At 37.5% G+C, this 19,004-nt stretch overlaps 1 protein-coding gene across 3 annotated transcripts in view; it reads right to left on the reverse strand.

Annotated features, from left to right (window-relative positions):
- SLC49A4 (solute carrier family 49 member 4) overlaps positions 1 to 19,004 on the reverse strand; it is a 79,792-nt gene that overhangs the window by 15,959 nt on the left and 44,829 nt on the right. Inside the window, exons 8-9 of one of the 3 annotated variants that reach the window (XM_023623651.2) lie at positions 9,362 to 9,544; positions 1,603 to 2,249 (exon numbers count right to left, since the gene is read on the reverse strand). In XM_023623651.2, the coding sequence (XP_023479419.1) occupies positions 2,134 to 2,249; positions 9,362 to 9,544 (299 nt within the window). In that variant the 3' untranslated portion in view covers positions 1,603 to 2,133. Of the gene's footprint in view, positions 1 to 1,602; positions 2,250 to 9,361; positions 9,545 to 13,372; positions 14,524 to 19,004 lie in introns of those variants that run through there. The other 2 variants (XM_023623652.2, XM_023623653.2) reach the window with 2 other exon arrangements.

Consider the following 19,004-nt stretch of genomic DNA (forward strand, 5'->3'; position numbering starts at 1 on the left):
TGCCAAAAACAATGCACGGTGTCTGGTACAATGCAAGGACTCTTAATTACTACCCACTTGGGACGTCTTTGAACTAATCAGTCATTAGGTAATATTTTTTAAGGGTTATTCTTTGTGTTAAAACTAGAATTAACCATAATTAAAATGTTCTATATCAGAAGTCCTGTTAGAGCAGAATTTTATACAGCAATGTCCCCAAACACAACAGTTCTGACTAAAACCAAATACATCATCATTCTTCCCTCTCTTTTCTATCTTCTTCCTAAACAGGAAGGGGTGGCTGTTACTTTAGCACCCGGGTCATGGACTACTGACACCTGTAGTGTCTGGCTTTCAATCACCTTCAAGAATTCTGCTTTCCTTTTATTTTATTTAAGAATAACAGAGTTAACTGGAACTAAGCCTAACTTTCATAGATCTTATTCTTCTCTTTAGCAAGCGCCTTAGTTCTTTCAGTTCTTGTTAAGTTAGCAAGGTGGTTATAAAGAGGGATGATTTAAAGGTGACTGAAGACTGACATTAAATCTGAGGGTTTTCTTACTTTCCAAGTTGCACAATTTAGGGTCTTAGAAGAAGGCTCAGCAGTAACAGAATCTTCCTCTAGGACCAAGGTCAGTTAATGCACAGCCTTGAACTTCCTAAGGGGGAAAGGATGGGCATTCGGGACCATGTGTGATGGTGTGTGCACATGTATAGAGATGAGTAGAACTGAGTGCTGACCAGCTCCCCTTAACCAGATTTCACCACCTTGGCTAACAGAAGGAACTGGCTTATACTCTATCTGCCCAGAAAAAGACAAAAAATATATATATTTAGCCAACAACGAAGATAGAATTTCAAATGAGGAAAAAAGAAGACAGGGTTGGAGGAAGCCTGGAATAATGAAGGTAAAGTACAATTCTTGACTTTTGGGAAAATGTTTGGTTTTCCTGTGTGCGGGGAATTCACATGTAAATTTGGACAGTGGTGATATCATAATCCCACCAGAGCGTATTTACATCATAGTGAAATACACATCTGAGAGCTGTCCGATGAGTAACTGCTATTTTTTAAAAGCCATCATCCATAGAAAGAAGACAAGTACTGGCAAAATACTGCCCTCTCAGATATGCTGACTCCATATAGAATTGGATATTTTACAACCCGAACTGAAATATAAGAATGTAATTCAGAAACCACTCAACAAGTTTGGAAGTTTCAATGTTATAAACTGTTATTTTCAAACAAGGGTCATTTAATAAAATGTAACCCTGGTAAATAGCTGGTGGTGGACTTGACATCCCATGCCACCATATATATATATACATATATATATATATAGGCTGAAGACACGGAGTGTTCTACGTGACTTGTCATTTCACTTTTAACAAAGTGCTAAGTCAGAACAGAATTACATTTTTCATATACTATTTAATGCGATCATATTAAACATTTAGTCACCTTTAATGTAATTACTTAAGAGCCTAGTAGATGAAATTATATTTCACAGAAACAAGGATAAGTAGAGACCGAGACACAAGGTATGTGCTCGGAGTCCTGGAAAGCACTCGATCACCACAGTAAAGATGGCCAAAGGTTTCCGATCTAATTAAAACTAGGGAGTCGTATAAGAAATGGCTTTATTAGAAAAAATGTAGTGTACAGGTGGCTAATTCCTATCATTGATATACTTCTTGGAATTAAAATCTGACACAGGGTTTAAGCTTCTCTAGAAGTTAGTGGCATTTCTTCCTGCTCTGATATGTGACTTAGGGAAGGAGTTATCTCCACTTGATAGACACCCTTTATTTCTTTTCATAATTACAATCAATCACTCAGTAGTTTAGCACTGGCACAAAACATAGAGGGCATTATTTAGGTAGTGCTTTATGTGTAGACATCACTCTCCCAACCCAGCATCAGGCACAGATGGGCCATTTATAGAGTTTTAAAATCCCCTATTATCACTCAAGTTCCACATTATTATTACCTAGAAGTAATTAAATTAATGCGATCATCTGTAACCTAACAAAACCTCTGAAGGAAGTTTCTCTCTTCTCCTTTTTTTTCCTGTTAGATGTGCAATTCCAAGCAAATGTGCAGTATGCTGTATTGATTTCCAGTCTCTTTTTAAACTCCTTCAAGTCTGTGCTATTAAACTGAGACAACCACATCAAGATAGAGTCTGTCATAGGATTCCCTGAAGCACAGAATGAGGAGGAGACTGAGCAAACAGGACCCGGGAAGGCACCAGTTGAACCAAGACAACTCTGTAAGACAAAAACATGCAGTTGTCAGCATTCATGTGTCACCAGCTCAACACCACCTGCGTGCCGGGAGCCATCGGCTCTGCATTCACAAGCACTCATGACAAATGCGCCCTGGAGGCCTGAGAACGGGCTTTCAATAAACAAGAGACAATCCGGAGTCTAAGTGATGCATGTAATATATTACAGGGCTCCCATGGGGAATATTTGTAATCAACATTGTTAATAACTTCTCATCAATTTAATCCACCTTGACTTTGGTGGCAAAAAAAAAAAAAAAATCTATTACGTCAAAGAAAAAAATCAATCACCTTTAAATGCTAGTTTGTTAATTATTTTTTAAGTGCCCTCTACCACTATCGCTCTTGGCCCTGTTTAGAAATATCTGATGGATTAGAAATATAAATAAGAAAATCAGCTGAATTTTGAGATAATACTTTTAATTTTTTTGCATAGAAATAGCTAATTCTCAACAAAAACATCAAGTAATAATCACTATAGAACAGAGCAGAAAATATATTTAAAAAAATAAAGGAAAACAAATTAATCCTAATTCTAGCCTCAGGTAAACCACTGTGAATATTTCGGTTCATTTCTTTCTAGTCTTTTTTTTCCTACTAGGATAAATGGTTACCTATGACACCAATTATCAGAACGCATATAGACATCATCTAAACAGGTAATTCCATTGTTATTTAACTGATGGTATCAAGAACACACTTCTTCAAAAATGCCCACTCCTGAGTTCAGGCCTCTTCCACAAGTCAGCCCGGGCCTCCTGCTCCCAGCACCCCCAGCCCCGCGGTGGTCCGGGCTGCTTCCTCCAGCTCCAGTGGCCCTCATGCTGTGCCAAAGTTCAGCTTCCTTCCACCCCAACCCCTTGCCGGTCAACCCTGAGGCTCTGGCTGCAGAAATGAGCAGCTTCTTGGCATAAAGAGGGTGGTAGCAGGGGTATAACTGCTTTAGTTTAATATCCATTTAGCAGTTTCAATTAAAAAACCAACAAATGAGAGAAACAAGTTCCCCGGCACAGTTCTTTCTTTGGGCATGGCTACAGGTTTATAGTTTCCCTTTGTACTTCTACAGAATGCTAATACTGTCTTAATCTTCAAAAATCATCCTAAAGATTTCCACACTGCTGCCTTAGTTTAATCCATAATTCATATGGCTAAAAGAACATTATGCTCAGGAATGGAAATCAGAAAACCACCCAGTAAGAAAAGGTGCTGAAACAGAGCCTTTTTCTGCAGTATGCTCATGAAAACAGCCTCGCCACCCCTCAATTTCTACATTTAAAAAGTCACACATGCTTTCTGTAGCATGTAACCAAGACGTATATTTCAGTGGTATTTTCATGCAAAGCTGTTCTCTGTGCTTTACTCGGATCGAATGTAATCTCAACACTCAGAAGGGCTGTGACCTCTGGGATCTTGTCTTTATTCTGATCTTCCCTGCAATGATGCACCAGGCATTTTCTGCTCTCACATTAACCATACAGCCCTTGGATTCTGACGATAATTTTAACAGGCAAAAAGAAGCAGTAAAAAATAAGAAGAGAAAAAGCAGTAGAATACCTCTTGTATTAAAAGTGAGCATTTTGACTTTAAGGTCGAATTTTAAGCAACAGCTAAAGGAAAGTATGGTACTTGACAAAACGGTGTATAGCAATGACATTTTCTAAATCTTAGAGATTGTGTTTCATGGGGAGCTAGAGCAACACACATGTAGCAACGATCAACTAGTGCTTGCTCTCCTTAAACCTAGAAAACGGTCGAATATTGCCAAAGCACACCTTTTATTTCATCAGAGTTGTAAAATGATTCCTTCTACCTGGTTTCAGATGAAATCTCTACAAATGCCTCATAATTGCTCTCTGGTGTCGTGGTTTGTTGGCTGTTTTTTACCACCGTGCCTCTCTCGGAAAAGTCAAGCTACCTTCCAGTAAGTTCAGTTGTCAATCAACTGTAAGTGTTCTCTGAGATTATTTGCCTTTTCAGAAAGCAAAAGGTCAGCGACGGGAACCTCTACATTTTCCCACTGAAAACCATTCACGTAAACCACAGCTCAGGTGCCCTACTAGGCAGGAAAGGGCTTGCTTAAAAGTCTAATTGGACTTCGCAGGAGCAAAGTCAACTGCCGTCCCTCCTGAGCCCGGTGTCACATGATGTAACTGAACCAACAGAGTCCTGATCCACTGAAATGTTCTTATTCTTGCCCTTGATATATATCCTTTAAAGTGAGCACAGTTTCCCAACATTCCTTCCCTCTGCCTGTCACTGGAGAAAACATAAATCCATACTCCAGCTCCACAACTGGCCTCCATATTTCTGCTGGCTCTCTATCACCTACTGTACTGTAACCTGAGCACTCTCTTTGCCAATTTGCAGTTAGACAGGTGCTGTATTTTACTCTGTGAAGTGGGCTCTGCACCAAATGGTGATGCTCTGTTGGGACTGAACTAATTAGGATTTTGCTCATCCTTTTACCTTTTCCTTCCAGAAGCACTATTATCCTTTTCACCTTATCCTTCCCTTCAGTGATGCCATACTTTCTGGTACGTGTCTGGTTCCAGATACTGTGCTCCAGAACCATCCTTCTACAGGCACACCTCATTTTAATGCACTTTGCTTTACTGCACTTCACAGATACTGCGTTTTTTACAAACTAAAGGCAAGATCCTCCAGCAGCAGAAAGATTATGACTCACTGAAGTCTCAGATGATGGTGAGCATTTTTTAGCAATAAAGTATTTTTTAATTAAGGTGTGTAGTGTTCTTTCAGACATAAGGCTATTGCACACTTAACAGACTACCGTATAGTGTAGATTTTACATGCACTGGGAAACCCCTAAATTCCTAACTTGCTTTATCGTGAGATTAGCTTTAGTGCTGTGGTCTGGAACCAAACCTGCAACATCTCCAAGGTATGCCTGTACTGTCTTTGTGATTTAACAAAAATTATGGTGATTTAACAAAACTGTCCCCACTCTCCCTCAAGAGGAGATAGCTGACACATGATTTCACAGTTTAAGGCCCTGCTCCTTTCACGCCACATTAATTACCCAACAGGTCTGACCATCACATTGCATTATCATACTCCTTAGACACAAAATTACTTCTCACTAGTCCACTGTTGAACCTGTTCTGGTAACCACTAGTCAAGGCCTCCCACTTCAGCCAGGCCCCTGAATCTTCTGAGCCACAATGCAGCCTCAAATCCATGGTCAGCTACTTCAAAATGAAAGAACTGAGGTAAAAACCTTTAATGCTTTTAGCTAAAACCTGCTGCAAAGCTTCTAGAACAAAAAATAACAGACAATACACACTTCAGAACAAGGTACAAACTATAAAATAGGACATTAGACTACATTTCAGAGTATGTAATGAATAAAATAGCATTCCCAAATTGATTTTGTATGTGAAATTATTAGACTAGAGCATCACTGTGCTGTCTGAAATAACTCGCTGAGATTCTCAAAGCAGACATTACAGGAAGCAATTCAGTTCTACAAACATGCTTAGATTGGGGAGCAAGTAACAATTTTTTTCCCAAAAGTGACCTTGAAAAACCCAAGTCAGAAAAACTCTAAGAAAATTCTGACACTGTTTCAGGTACCTAAAACAGAAGCAAAACAGGACATGGGAGACCCTGTAACCCAGGGCTCCAAATAAGCCAGAGGCATTGACAGCCGGTGTGACATTTGCTGTCAATGATAGTGATGGCCATAATCTGCAAGCAAATCACCAGCGGAGCCTCTCTTGGTGCACAAGCCAGTTGACTGTGGTCATTCTGGGCTTAGTCTGTTCAGCCCTGAAAACTTATCTCTGATGTAGTCACCTACCAGATAGCAGATTGTGGGGAAATAAAAACTCTAGTCAGGAAGTTTAGTACTTCTTTGAGAAGTGACCAAAAAACCCACAGATCTTCATGATGATTAAAAATCAGCCCTTCCAATCGTGAAACTTATAGTTGAATTTTGACATGTAACTAACTTCTGGGTGAGCTTTTCAAGTTTTAAAATGACTGAGTTCTGACATTTGAACCTAGCTTTAATGGAAGGGAATTCAATTTATCATATAAAATGTTTAGGGCACTAGGCTGTCGGAACCACAAGTTATTTTTAGGAAATAATTTTACAGAATTTTCAGATTTGCAATTCATATATCATCATTCCTCAGTTATAAGGCATGTGGATCTGCCACAGGACTTCTGGGGTGAGACCAATAATCCTATGTGAAAGAATCTCAACACAGTTTTCGTAGTTCTAGTAACCTTAGCCTTAGAGAGCTGTGGGGTATGTTCGTGTGTATCCATTATACACACTCACAAATAAACATATAAAAGCATGTTTTTAAGTAGAAGCCTCGCTATTTAAATTTCTGATGTCAACCAGCTAATTAACTAGAAGGAAACACAACAAACACTGGTGAGTGTTGGCTATGCCCTGGTCTAAGCTCTTTTCCACATATCTTCTCATTAACTCTCTAAAATGTGAAAATGTACTGAGATTTTTATTTTTTCTGCAAATCACCTAGTTGGATTAAAATTAATTATTATATAAAGTTTCATTTTGCATAATAATCATGGAGTTTGGGCAGAAACCTTTAACATCTACACAGACATGTAGAACACGTGATCAAGAAACACGTGATCAGAAACCAACCAAAAAGAGGGAAGCCTTTGTTCCCCAGCTAGATAAACCCCTGGTTCTATCAGTGAGATAGGAATTAGCAGAAACGGTGCTAAGTGTTTCTTCTGCCACCTACGCCAAAGAGAGAAAAATATCTGCTTGTCTCTGGTCACTCTGCAAAATGAGAAGTGAGCACTGACTGAGGCCAGTTAATTCATGGCAGATGCAGTCTCTGCGGAACAAATTGGAAGAGCAGTGGACCTGGGATGGTGACAGAGAGACTCTACCGGCCAAGCAAAATGGTCAGGAGTGCACTGGGGTCTTCACAGTCGGACAGTTTAGGGGCATTCCCTTCCTTATACTGATCAATAAATACATGCTGGTATATTCTAGAGACCACATGCAAGAGGCTTATAGGGAGATAACATTACCTGTCATCTACTGTTGTTTTTAAATACTGGGAAGATAAAACTATTTCCAGCAGACAGGAAAAGCCACACTCTACTAGGCTGCAAGGACCCCCAGCAAACCTGTGCCCGTGAGCTGGAAAATCGTTTCTATCACCTGAAGGGGCGACACAGCCACCTTTGGCACTTTACCAGGCAAAAGAGAGGCACTGAGCCTCTTAATTTCAACTGTGTCATAACTGAAGTGGATTAAAGCTGATACGTAATAAGCGTTAGATGATCCTGTTTAGAAAACTCATTGAAAGCAAAGACCTGGGGATGGCATTTTCCCTAATGGAAGCACGTTTCCGGGAGGATAGGAAAGTGTGGTCTGACTTCATTACTATCACTCTCCTTCATATGATAAACCAAACTCACATTGAGTTTAGCAAAATTGAAATCTGCTTTACCTGCATTACTGATTGACAGAAATAATCTAATTTGTTGTTAATTATATTAAGAAATTAATATATCATTTAGATGCCTTTGGCTGTTAACTCAAAGTGCTATGCCAAAAGCTGTCCAAAACCCAGGGCGGTTTCTGTTTCACCAGCTTTGAAAGTTTGAAAAACTAATTTTCCAGTCAAGGAGGTTATTGTGGTTATTCTTTCAATTATAAGCATATCAGAAAGTTTCCTGTAAATAAATAGGCATCTTCAAGTATCACATTTTAGAGCCTTTCTTATCTGAATCTTATCAATCAGATTCTTCCATGTACAAATTATCCAAATTTACTGCTATTTGATGAGCAGTTAGGAGATCAGCCACCAGGAAAAAAAAAGGCAGTAATATTAGATTGTTTAAGACAAGGAAATAAAATGGGATGTAAATCTAGTAGAAATTAATAAAAGCTTTATATTCAAGACTCCCAAGTATAAATCCTTATTTCAACATGCAAAAAAGAATCCTAGAAAATTATGCCCAAATTTTCTGAAATAGTAAGACAGAATTTGGACCATAGAAAAGAGAATCTCAGAGAACACCAAACAACTGTGCAAAACGGAGTTACTACAAACCTATGGATCTCAACACCAGCCAGGCCTGCCCTCAACATGCCCAGCCATCTTTCCAGCTCTCCCTGCAGCGTCTCCTCTCACCCTCTCAAAGGTTATTTTAAAGTTTCATTCTCTCCTTAAGCCCTTTCTCAACTTTCTTCCCACCAACTCTTAATAGATGACCTGGCTTCTAAGCAGAAAGTTGGTGTCATCAAGAAGTGACTCCTTCAACAATCTGTCCAGCAAAGGTAGCTGCTTCTGTGCCATGCATACTGCCTTCTCTCTCATCTCCGTCTGTCCAAGGCTGACTCCTCCACTTGGGTTCAGGACCCCATCGATTTCCTCTTTCGTAAGGATTTCCCTCTTCTTCAAAACTGTAACCTGGGGTTCCAACTTCAACCTTCTTTTCTCTCTGTACTTGCACTCATCAATTTGGTAGCTGCTAGCCACATGTAACTATTTAAATTTACACTTAAATTAATTAAAATAACATTAAAAATCCAGTTCCTTAGCTGCACTAGCTTCATGTGGCTGGTGGCTACTGTATTAGACAGTGCGGATAAAGAGCACATCTATTATTATAAAAAGTTCCATCGGCTAGTGCTGTTCTATATACTCTATACACTCCTTGGGTGACTTCTCATTCATCCCTAGGGCTTTAAACTACATATATACCCCTGACATTAATTTATACCTTGTGTTAAGACAGTAGATTCTAAGTATTTTTTAAAAAGCAATATACCAGTGGTTCTTAATGAGAACCTGTATATTAGAATCACCTGGGGTGGGGCTTTTAAAAATACAAGTGCTGGGCCCTAGTCCAGGTTAATTAAATCAGAAACTCTAGGGGATGAGAGTGTATTAGATCAGGCTAGGATGCATTTCAAGAAAAACAATTGAGGATATTTTCTTTTATTGGCAAGTGACAGCTCAGATAAAGCAATTTGCCTTAGCGAGAATTCTCCATATAAATTCTCTATATGTCAGTGCCACAAACCTCTCTCATAACACATTTGGATAGTAAACAAAGAGTCAAATTTCTTACCTGTGTGATAAAATGTGAGAAAAAATAAAAGTACTCCCATGAACATATTACTTAAAAAAGTGACAACTCCACAAGTAATTCCTTCTGGAACTGGGTAGACAGTTTCCACAAAAAGCTCAAAAAATATAGGTATACTGCTGTTCAAGAAGACTCCCAAGAGAATGCAGGAGGCATACAACGTCACTAAAACAGAAACACAAACATTTTAGTTTCATGGTGGCAGCAGAGTCGTAGCGGACAGATCTTCTGGGTACCCTCCTTCAGAAGTATTGACTCTGGAATTTCGCCTCTTTTCAATGGTAGTTGATAAAGTTTGACCAAGCATCACACATCTGTCAACTCTTTGCTCAGCTCTTGTGGAGCAGACAGGAGAAGGTTTTGTCACTGGATGATTACTAGTTTATTTGCCGTATCTTTTTGGTGAGTGAGTCCAAAGCACAGAAACAATTTTACCACCCTGATATCATTAAAAGGACTCTTCGCCCTTGGTCACACTCCTGGCAAATAGAGGGACAGACAAAACATACCAACTTAATTCAAAATCTAGACTCATCCTATAATCTTATAGAGAACTTAAAATCTAAGAATAAATGTGAGAAACATTGTCAATGAAAATTATATATTTAAAGAGATTGGTTAATAATAGCCTCCAAGTACAAAATAAAAATTATTCAGTATGTAACTCCTGGAGAAACACTTAAAATAGAATTAGTCTTCAATCTTGGAATGAGTTTCATGTCAACAGTTTTTTAAAAATACTTTTTTTTAACACAGAAAAAGTTTTCATCCAGAAATGTATAATTAAAAGTGGTTAGGATCCAAGATCCCCCAATAAAAAGCCTATTAACTCTATTTCGTAATAAAATCTCTGAATAAGGACATTGCTTAGAGACATGCACCCCACTCCAAATAATTATATCTTTTTTACTGTATGCATACAAACCTTCATTAATTTTAATTTGAAGGTGAAAACAGAACCAATGAGGAAAAAAATGATTTCCCTATTTAGAAACCTAAAACATTCCTATAGACTAATAAGTGTATCACACTCAGTGATGATAATGAGTAGAATTTATTCTAAGCTTAAGGTTACCAGGAAAATATTTTTAATAAAAATATTTGTTAAGGAAAAAAATTTCTGTACAGGAAGTGCAGAAAGTGAGGGAATTACCCTAAATCTGTTATGTATTATTCATCGAACATATCAAATCACCAGAATTCACCATAACTGATTGCAATCACTAAAGTCCATAACATTGTTGAAGAGGTAATAGGACCCACTGTTTTCTAACAGAATTTCTCCAATTAACTTCAACTCCCACTTCCTCCTCCAATTACACCAGCCTCGTAGGATGATAAAATATTTAGTACATTCTAATAACACAAATGGCTGGTGATTTTTTTGACTTTCTTTGAACAGAAGACACATATGAAAATATGGAACAGAAGGATGACAGTGAATAAAGAACATACTTGGCTGAGGCATTGACCAAATTATTCACAGAATTAAATGGGAAGCATCTGATAGTTACAATAAATAAATTTAAAACATGAAGGAATTTTCAAGAGATTCTTAAAAACAAAACAAAACCTAACACCTCATGCTCACTGTACATTTGCTAAACATAGACCACGTCGATCAATCAAAACATTCTACTTCACACGTGGCTCGTTATCGGCACATTGGGAAATCGAGGGATGTATTCTATCTACAAAACACCTTATAATAATTTACTGGTCAGTCAGTGGTAATCAGAGCAGAGATGGCTACTGATTCAAACACAGATGAGGCGAGGAGTTTAAAATAAGAAAACACTGAAAAAAAGGACAGGAAAAAGCAAACTCTTAAGAACCAGGAAGTGCTACTTCTAAGTAAGGATTCACAAACCACCCATGGAATTGGTTGTTTTCAGGAAATATGTTTAGAAATGATCCTTTCAATATTTATATTCCTGAAGGAAATATATATACCCTCACGTGTAATTTGTAATCAGGCAAATTAAAATGTAATAATAGAAAAATAATTATAATCTGTATATAACAGAATAATTGCACATTGTAAAAGAAAGAATGATAACGTAATGATGAGGACACACTAAAGGGGGAATATCGGTATGGACTCTTGAAAAGAGAGATTTGATTCTGTTGATTTTTATCAAGCATGGTCCAAAAAACACAAAGGAGAGAGAGACATAGGATGTGTCGGGAAAGCAGAGCCTGGGGAAGCAGGCCTGTCTGAAAACCCCTCAAGACCATGCAGCTCCCTCCGCTTCATGCTCCTTAAGAATCTTCTGATTTTGGTTCCTAGGTACCTAAATTCTGGGAAGAAAACTGGAAATCTTTGTCATTGGAAAGCTAAGATTTCTACAGTGGTTGAACAAGGTTGATGGAACTATAAACAGTCCATCTTCTGTCAGGAAATTTGGAAACATCTGTCAAAATAAGTAACACACTCCCTCTGTGACCCAGCAATTCCACTTCCAGAATTTATTCTATACCTATGCAGGTAAAAGTATACAAATATGCTGCAATATTGCTTGTAGTATGTACAGATTAGAAACAAGATACATGTCCACCGGTAGGGGTTTGGTTGTTTAAAAATTTATCAGACATCCAGAGGTGTATTATACAACCATTAAAAATGAAGTAACTCTGTATGTACTGATATTAATGACATCTAAGGTATAGAAATGAAAAAGGTGTTGAAAAGTGTATTATGTTTTTTAAAAGGACACACACACACACACCCATCTGTAAATGTATAAAATTCTCTGGGCAAACACCCAAGAAACTGACATTCACGGTTGCCTCTAGAGAGGAAAACTGGGGGCCACAGAAGGGTAGACATCTTTCATTGCATACCCTTTTCCTACTATTTGAATCTGACTTCTTTACTATGTGTATATCTGACCTATTTAACAAAATAAAAAAAGAGAAATTTCATTGTAAGCTAACGAATTGGCAGCTGATCCAACTCCCCTTCCTGCGAGTTTGTTAGCTTACTGACTCAGAAGTGGTTTATCACTGGGTGAGCTGACCCACAGACCTGATGTCTACACCTGGGAGGCACCTAACGCAGCCTTGGTGCAGGATCCTTGATGTCAATATTCCCACTTCGTTTATTAGAATTCCTGTTACACACAGGATAAAGGGGCTGTGATGCATGATAGAACTTCAGAGGCCAGTAATAAAAAAGCAAGTATTTTCATTCAATCCTCTCCCTCTTGTTGTTTCCTTCTTGTATTACTACAAAAATGACCAAGAGGTTGTTTTGCACTGGATGGATGTGCTGAAATAGCTTCTTATTGCAGAAAGTAAAGAACCCAAATAATTACACAGGAAAGAGTTAAATTAAGATGTTCATACTCAGAATGGGGAAAGGAAGCTGTGTCAGGACTGATTTAATATATTCCCCAATGCTCTGGGACATGCATAAAATAGAAGCCGATTATTACGAGTCTAAATTTGACCTTCATTTGAGTTTTCAGTTTACAGTCTGAGACAGCGTATCTTTGTCCAGTGGTTTGGCAGATCCAGTGGGTGAATGCCATCTATTAAAAGTCAGGCAGACAAGATAATTTCCTGTTCGTCAGAGAGGGTTCAAACTACATGATCGTTAAATATTTCCATGACTTTCTACAGTAGTGATACTAAAATTAAAATAAACTGCCTTTCAATTAAAAAGCTAAGGTAATTTAGCAGAACAAACACAATGCTGATGCAGAGTTTTTTCAAAGAAGCTAATAAAATTTCACAGGCCCATAATTTAAATTGCAAAAAGACAAAGTCTTGTGTAGCACAAAATACAGTTACAATGGATGTATTTCAAAAACACAAATTGGACCATAACCCTGAAAGTACTCCTCCCCTCAGCCCTGCTCTTAATGACAAATGAAATTACTAAACTTTAGGGAAATAAAACTATGGATGAATACAGTTTTATTAACTGAAACACTCAAACCTTAGCTCATCGGCAGTTATAAAACAAATCACAAAATTTCAGATAATATGAACTATTTCCACTCAACATTTAATGAGATCTTCAAGACATCATCAATAACAATAACAACTTCAAATCTTGGATTTATAGTTTTTTAAACATTTTTTGAAAATGCCTTTAAATATATTATCACATGTGGTCACCCTATCAAGTCTTTGAGGCAGGTAAAGTATCTTACAGATGAGGTGACAAGTTCTGAAAGTCAAAATGACTTATTTACAAACAATGTAAATTAGCAGTGCTAACAATAATATAATTAAGGCTTATAGAATCTAGCATGTTTTCCACCAAGCCACTGTGTCAAACTGAAAAAAAAAATAACAAGGCTTGGTATTTCTTTCATTCAATGGTACTGACACAAAAGGCATGCTTCCCAAATCTGTTTTCCACACAAAAGCTGGAAGTGATTGCACAGAAGGCAGATGATGGAATCAAAAATAGAGCACCAAAAGGTTACAAACAAAAAGATGAACTTTAATCGTGATAAATGTAAAATGGTCCAAGAATTATTGCTTGGATATATAACAGGGGAAACTCAGCTTAAAGCCTTTCTTCAAAACCATTTATCAAGTGCCTATTGTATGTAAGCGGCCCTGGTGGAACAATAAATAGGACACATCCTATCCTCAAATCACTCCTAATCTAAAGGAATATGGTAGACACCTATTGGCTCAGTAGCCATTTATATGCACAGTATCAAGGAGATGATTATACTTCATTCTTAAAAAAAAAAAAGCTATGTCTAATCACAAGAAGCAACAGTCTCCCAGTATTAGGTGTCGAATGTAGTGAGAAAAGTGTGCTAAATTCTAGTAATATTTTCTAAGGAGGACCCTGACAAGCTATGGAGGTTGAGAAGAGAGTGAGTGACTACACTGATTAGTGGTGTGGAATCCAGGTTAGATGAGGAGCGGTTGTGAGAACTGGGAGACGTTTAGATTAAAGGCCAAGTCCAGACATGACAGACACCTGCAGATGTTTTGAGGGCCATCAATGGAAGAGGGAGGGAGATGACTTGCTCTGTGGGAGCTGTGTTGCTCCAAATCACTTACAGCTCAGTAGGAGGAAGAAGCGCTCAGGACTCAGAGCTGACTAACAATGGAAGAGGGAATGTGTTTCCGCTTTTGGGAGGTGTCCAAGTGGCAGTCAGATGGACATATATCTGGAGGGTAACGGAAGAGACTCATTTACTGAGTGATAAGTTATATCAGATGATGGCTAAGGTGCATTTAAGTAGATCAATAACAAATTTAAATACGTGTAGATAGAGAGTTTAACTAGGATATTAAAAACAAAAATCTTACAGGAGCTTCTAGGTAGACAATAATAGAGAATTTGTTTACAGTTTTATTATGGAGCAATATAAATAAGAAATAAGAAGGATTATAAAGTAACACAATAAATTTTTATCATGCATTATTTTAAGGGTTAGAATCAAGAATTTCCCTAAAAAGTAGGTTTATAACATTAACATACTTTACTGGATGAACTTTCATTATTGTGCATATTGACTAAATTTTTATTTGATTGATAACGTTTGGAAAGTTAACTGGGAATTATTAGATTAGACCTTTATTAAATATTTCTATAATCTAAATTAAACTTGATATTGCAAGCAAAAACACTCTTTTGGAAATACAACACTTGTAAAGAGAAACAGTAAACATCCATGTTTGTTAGCTACATAGTTTTTCCGTAGGTTTTGGGCATGTTGAATACATAGAATATAAATGTATGTGTGTACACACACTGATAGACATTTATTTAATAACATGCATTTCTTTGACCATGTTCATCATCCTTTTCTGAATTTTCTCATTCCCTTCCCCATTTTTGGGCAAGTGGATGTTTTTACTTCTTTGCATGCTATAGAACGGGACATAATTATCTTAATACAGGCAAAATACATGAAAATATCTTAAGAGGATTACCCTCTCACCTATACATGTCACATGCCTTCCAATACAGCCAGATGTTTTCTTCCTTCAAATGTCACTTGAAGTCAGCTCTCTCTCTCAAGGGGCTTGTGTCTAGCTAATCATCCCCCTTCTCCCCACCCACTATCTGTTTCTGCCACCGCCATCCTGGCATCCTACTGACTTGAATTGGATGAAGAACCTCTCCCAATGCAGCTGCTGTTAAACAGTCAAATCAGTTATATCATTTCAGCAAACTCAACACCAAAGTGCTAACATTTTTCAAAATGCCATTTTCAAAGGATTCATCTGTTTGGTGAAAAACAACTGTGTGAACAGTGGCTAAAAGGGCTACACTTACTCCAGTTCTCAGATAAGGTGAATGATGCATTTTCATAATTTTGTTTGTAGCATAAACTTCAAGATTTTGAAAAACTCACATTATCTAGTTATGAGTTTATTTATTTGTCCTATAATGTAGTGGATACTTAAACTAATGAAGATATAGTACAATTTTAAATACTGAGTTTCCCTAAGGAGACAAAAGCACGCTGCTGATAGCCTCCAAGAGGATGTACGTAAGCAAGCACGTGTATCACAACAGTACACCTGTACATGGGATGGAATGATCAAGTTTTTCTTCTGCAGAGATGGCAACAATAACATCAAGGGCAGTGGACAAAGATTGCAATAGAAGGTTTAAGCAGTAGTGGCACGTGTAACACATGGATTGAACAAAATTAACTAGCTTTTAATTTATGTCAACAGTTATAATTAACACATATATTTTCAAGCATTTTTCACGTAGATTCTTCTGATATATTAAAAAGTAATAATTGAAATACTAAGTTTGCTGGAAACAGGAAAAACACTATTTTCCTGATTACAAGAAGACTGAGTCTGGTAAAAAAGAAACACAAATTTGCCATTACTGACTTTAAATACCAGCCTAAAGGTCTAGATTTGTCTATAATTAGATTCTGTAGTAAGTTCCCTTTCCTGAAACCTCTTTTACTTAAAAGGAATTAGGTCAGAGTTTTACAAAGGCAGCTCTAAGAGTATCTGTGACAGATTTATTCAAATTCCCCATTGTTCCATTAAAATGTGCCCTTTTGCCTTCCTACAGCTAGTGCTGAATAACAAAGAGAGGCCCTGGTTGCTGTCTGTTACTGGCATTAAGTCATATCTACTGAGATTCAAAATGAAGATAATATACACTTCATTCGTTCATTCACTCATTCATTTATTCCTCAGGACTTGTGCTAGGGACTGGGGTGGGAGTTGGGGTCAGAATTTATAAGGCACAAGGTCATGCTCCAGATTTTCAGACTTGTAGGGGAGATAAGACATACTCAAGTAACTACTAAGTGGTAAGTATCAGGAAAGAGAAAAAAAAATACTACGACAATTCAGAGAAGGTAACTGAACAAATCTAGTTCTTAACCTAGTGTATTTATAGGTTAAAAATGCATCTTTCAGGAGTTTCTAAGTGACATTCAAAAACTGACTTGCAATTGAAAACAACAGCAGAATTTATAAATTCGGTGCTTGTTAAGATGTCCATATCAAACTCAAGCTTTCAAGTCTGGCCTTGATTTAATTTAGAATTCTGCTTTCCTTTCTGTCCAACATAATTATTTTCAAGGACAGACTGGGAAAGCAGTCTTGACCAGGGTCAATTACACCAATTTTCTTTTAATTCAGAAGATATATAGTTTTCAAATATATACTATTTTTTCTAATTATAAAAGTAAAACACGCTCATTTATTACAAATCCAGACAAAAAAGAAGGTGAAAAATTAAATTCATTCCTAATGCCTCTATCCAGAGATAACAGTGTTAATTTTATCATGTTAAATAGAAAGTACATAAAATTTAATGAATGTACTATCTTATAATGAATATTCTACACTAATTCAAGGGAAAAAAAATCTGTTCATTATGTACTCACAACTACGTTCTTGTAAAGTCTAACAGATGCATACTTGACATGCAGTAGCACAAAAAAACTGAGTGTAATGCCATGAATAAGAAGAGTTGTAAACTAAAACTGTTCTACCAGAATGTTGTACAACTGCTAAATTATGAAATTATACCAGGATAAAATAAGAAAAAATTCTGGCCCAGAATACTTGCCAAAACTGCTCAAACTCCTAATGTAGGAATGTTAGTATATAAAAAGTGCACAGTATCCAAAAATTACTACTCTGGACAACTGGGCTTTATAGACAAAGCAATAAACATTAGAGAGAGGGATTCCCCGCAGGATGCTATAGGGCGGAAATTTCCCAACCTTTCTTCTCAGCGCCCTTAGTGTCTCAGTAATTTTTTCATGGTGCCCCAAGGCCAAAAGAAACAGCTAACGATTCTATTAACTATATCATTAAGTCTGAATAATTTAATAAAGATATATGTCCTAACAATTTAGTGGTCATTTAAAAATAATACCCATATATTGAAAGAAATATATTTTTATTTTGTTCTTAAATAACCACAATTACTTTCTAATGGGATGTGCGCATCGGATGGGCACCGCACGACTTGTCAAATCTTGGAATCAGGATGACACCACCTCCTCATTTCCTGTTCCACACCGATTTTTGTGTGGTATTTGCTTTTTATTACAATTGTAGAAAGCCAAACTTTGCAAAGATTGACGTCATCAAAAAGAATGTAGCAGGTTCTAACGATGAAACTGGGAACTCCCTTGAACCAGAGGTTCACGCAGTGTCTGACCGACAGGGAATATCCCCAGGTTTCCCCTGGAAATTTAAAATAACCCACGCTGCCCTTGTGAGCTTGCTGTGGCACGCGAGGGTGGCCGGCTTGGTGCCGTTTGGTAATCGTAACCTCATCCCATTGCCTTATTATCATTGTAAAAGTGGCTGGAACTCCCAAATAAATGGTTGTCTTTGAAAGGCTTGATGCCTTTGATGTGTAAACTGCTGGTCATTTTATTATAGAGCACACAAATCCAAACTGGGATATGTAATTACATGTAGACAAATTATATGTAGATGAAAGGAACTTCCTCTCATGGAGACCTATGAAACGACATGCCACTGGGTAATAGGCCCATAAAGAGCCACTTTCAGACTCTTGCTTATTCCCACCATACAAGTGCTTGTTATAACAAATAATCCTACAGTCTACCTTTATAACAAATAATCCTACAATTAAACACACAATCCCAAAGGGGGCTAAATATTACTTGCAAAAAGAATAAAAAATAAGCATCTTAATCTTTTGTTAAAGGAAAGGAAGAAGCAATGATAGAGCCCTCTTAGCTTATAAAATGATCTGTTGTAGTAATTTTAAAAAGATCCTGTGGTGGGCAGAATAACATCTCCACTCCCCTCAAAAGACACTCATGTCTTCATCCCTGGAACCAGTGAATATGTTACCTCACATGGCAACATGGATGAAGGCTGCACATGGAATTAAAGTTGCTAATCAGCTGACTTTAAAATTGGGAGATTATCCTGGATTATTTAGTGGTCCCAATGTAATCACAAGGATCCTTAAAAGTGGAAGCGGGAAGCAGAAGATGAGCGTTCAGAGCAAAATGTGACCTTGCAAGAAAGGCACAGACGATGTAATGTGAGAAGGACTTGACCCACTGTTGCTGGCTTTAAAGACAGAGGAAGGGGGCCACGAGGCAAGGAAGGGGGGCAGCCTCCAGAAGGTAGAGAAGGTGAGGAAACAGATTCTTCCCGAGAGTCTGCC

The sequence above is a fragment of the Equus caballus genome, chromosome 19 (assembly GCF_041296265.1).
Source record: "Equus caballus isolate H_3958 breed thoroughbred chromosome 19, TB-T2T, whole genome shotgun sequence".
Taxonomy (NCBI): Eukaryota; Metazoa; Chordata; class Mammalia; order Perissodactyla; family Equidae; genus Equus; species Equus caballus.